Source organism: Eimeria mitis, genomic scaffold, assembly GCF_000499745.2.
Source record: "Eimeria mitis Houghton genomic scaffold, Emh_scaff192, whole genome shotgun sequence".
In the NCBI taxonomy this organism is placed as follows: domain Eukaryota; phylum Apicomplexa; class Conoidasida; order Eucoccidiorida; family Eimeriidae; genus Eimeria; species Eimeria mitis.
In genome coordinates this window covers 20,168-20,537 of record NW_013570241.1, presented here as the reverse complement: position 1 = coordinate 20,537, position 370 = coordinate 20,168, and the positions used below count along the sequence as shown (strand labels likewise).

The 370-nt window shown below is 57.3% G+C and overlaps 1 protein-coding gene across 1 annotated transcript in view; it reads left to right on the top strand.

The window, feature by feature from the left end:
- Positions 1 to 327, top strand: part of EMH_0002720 (uncharacterized protein) — a gene marked incomplete at both ends in the record, with an annotated part of 8,092 nt that extends 7,765 nt beyond the window's left edge. Inside the window, one exon of the mRNA XM_013496111.1 lies at positions 124 to 327. Coding sequence (XP_013351565.1) covers positions 124 to 327 — 204 coding nt within the window. The remainder of the gene's footprint in view (positions 1 to 123) is intronic.
- Between the last annotated feature and the right edge of the window lie 43 nt (positions 328 to 370).

Here is a 370-nt window from a genome sequence, read left to right as displayed (position 1 = left end):
GCTGCTTCCTGCTGCTCTGCTGCTGCTGCTGCTGCTGCTTTGCTGCTGCTGCTTTGCTGCTGCTGCTGCTGCTGCTGCTGGATGTTTTGCTGCTGCTGCTGCTGCTGTGCTGCTGCTGTGCAGGTGGGTGGTTGTCTATATGAGCCAGATGTATCCCCTCATCGCCCCAGAAAGAAAAGTACACGAATAGCAGCAGCAGCAGCAGCAGCAGCAGCAGCAGCGAGAGCAGCAGCAGCAGCAGCAGCAGCGAGAGCAGCAGCAGCAGCAAGAGCAGCAGCAGCAGCAATAGCAGCAGCAGCAACAGCAACAACAATGGCGGCTGTGTGATAGTATGAGCAAACAGCTGCAGCAGCAGCTGTAGTAACAGCAG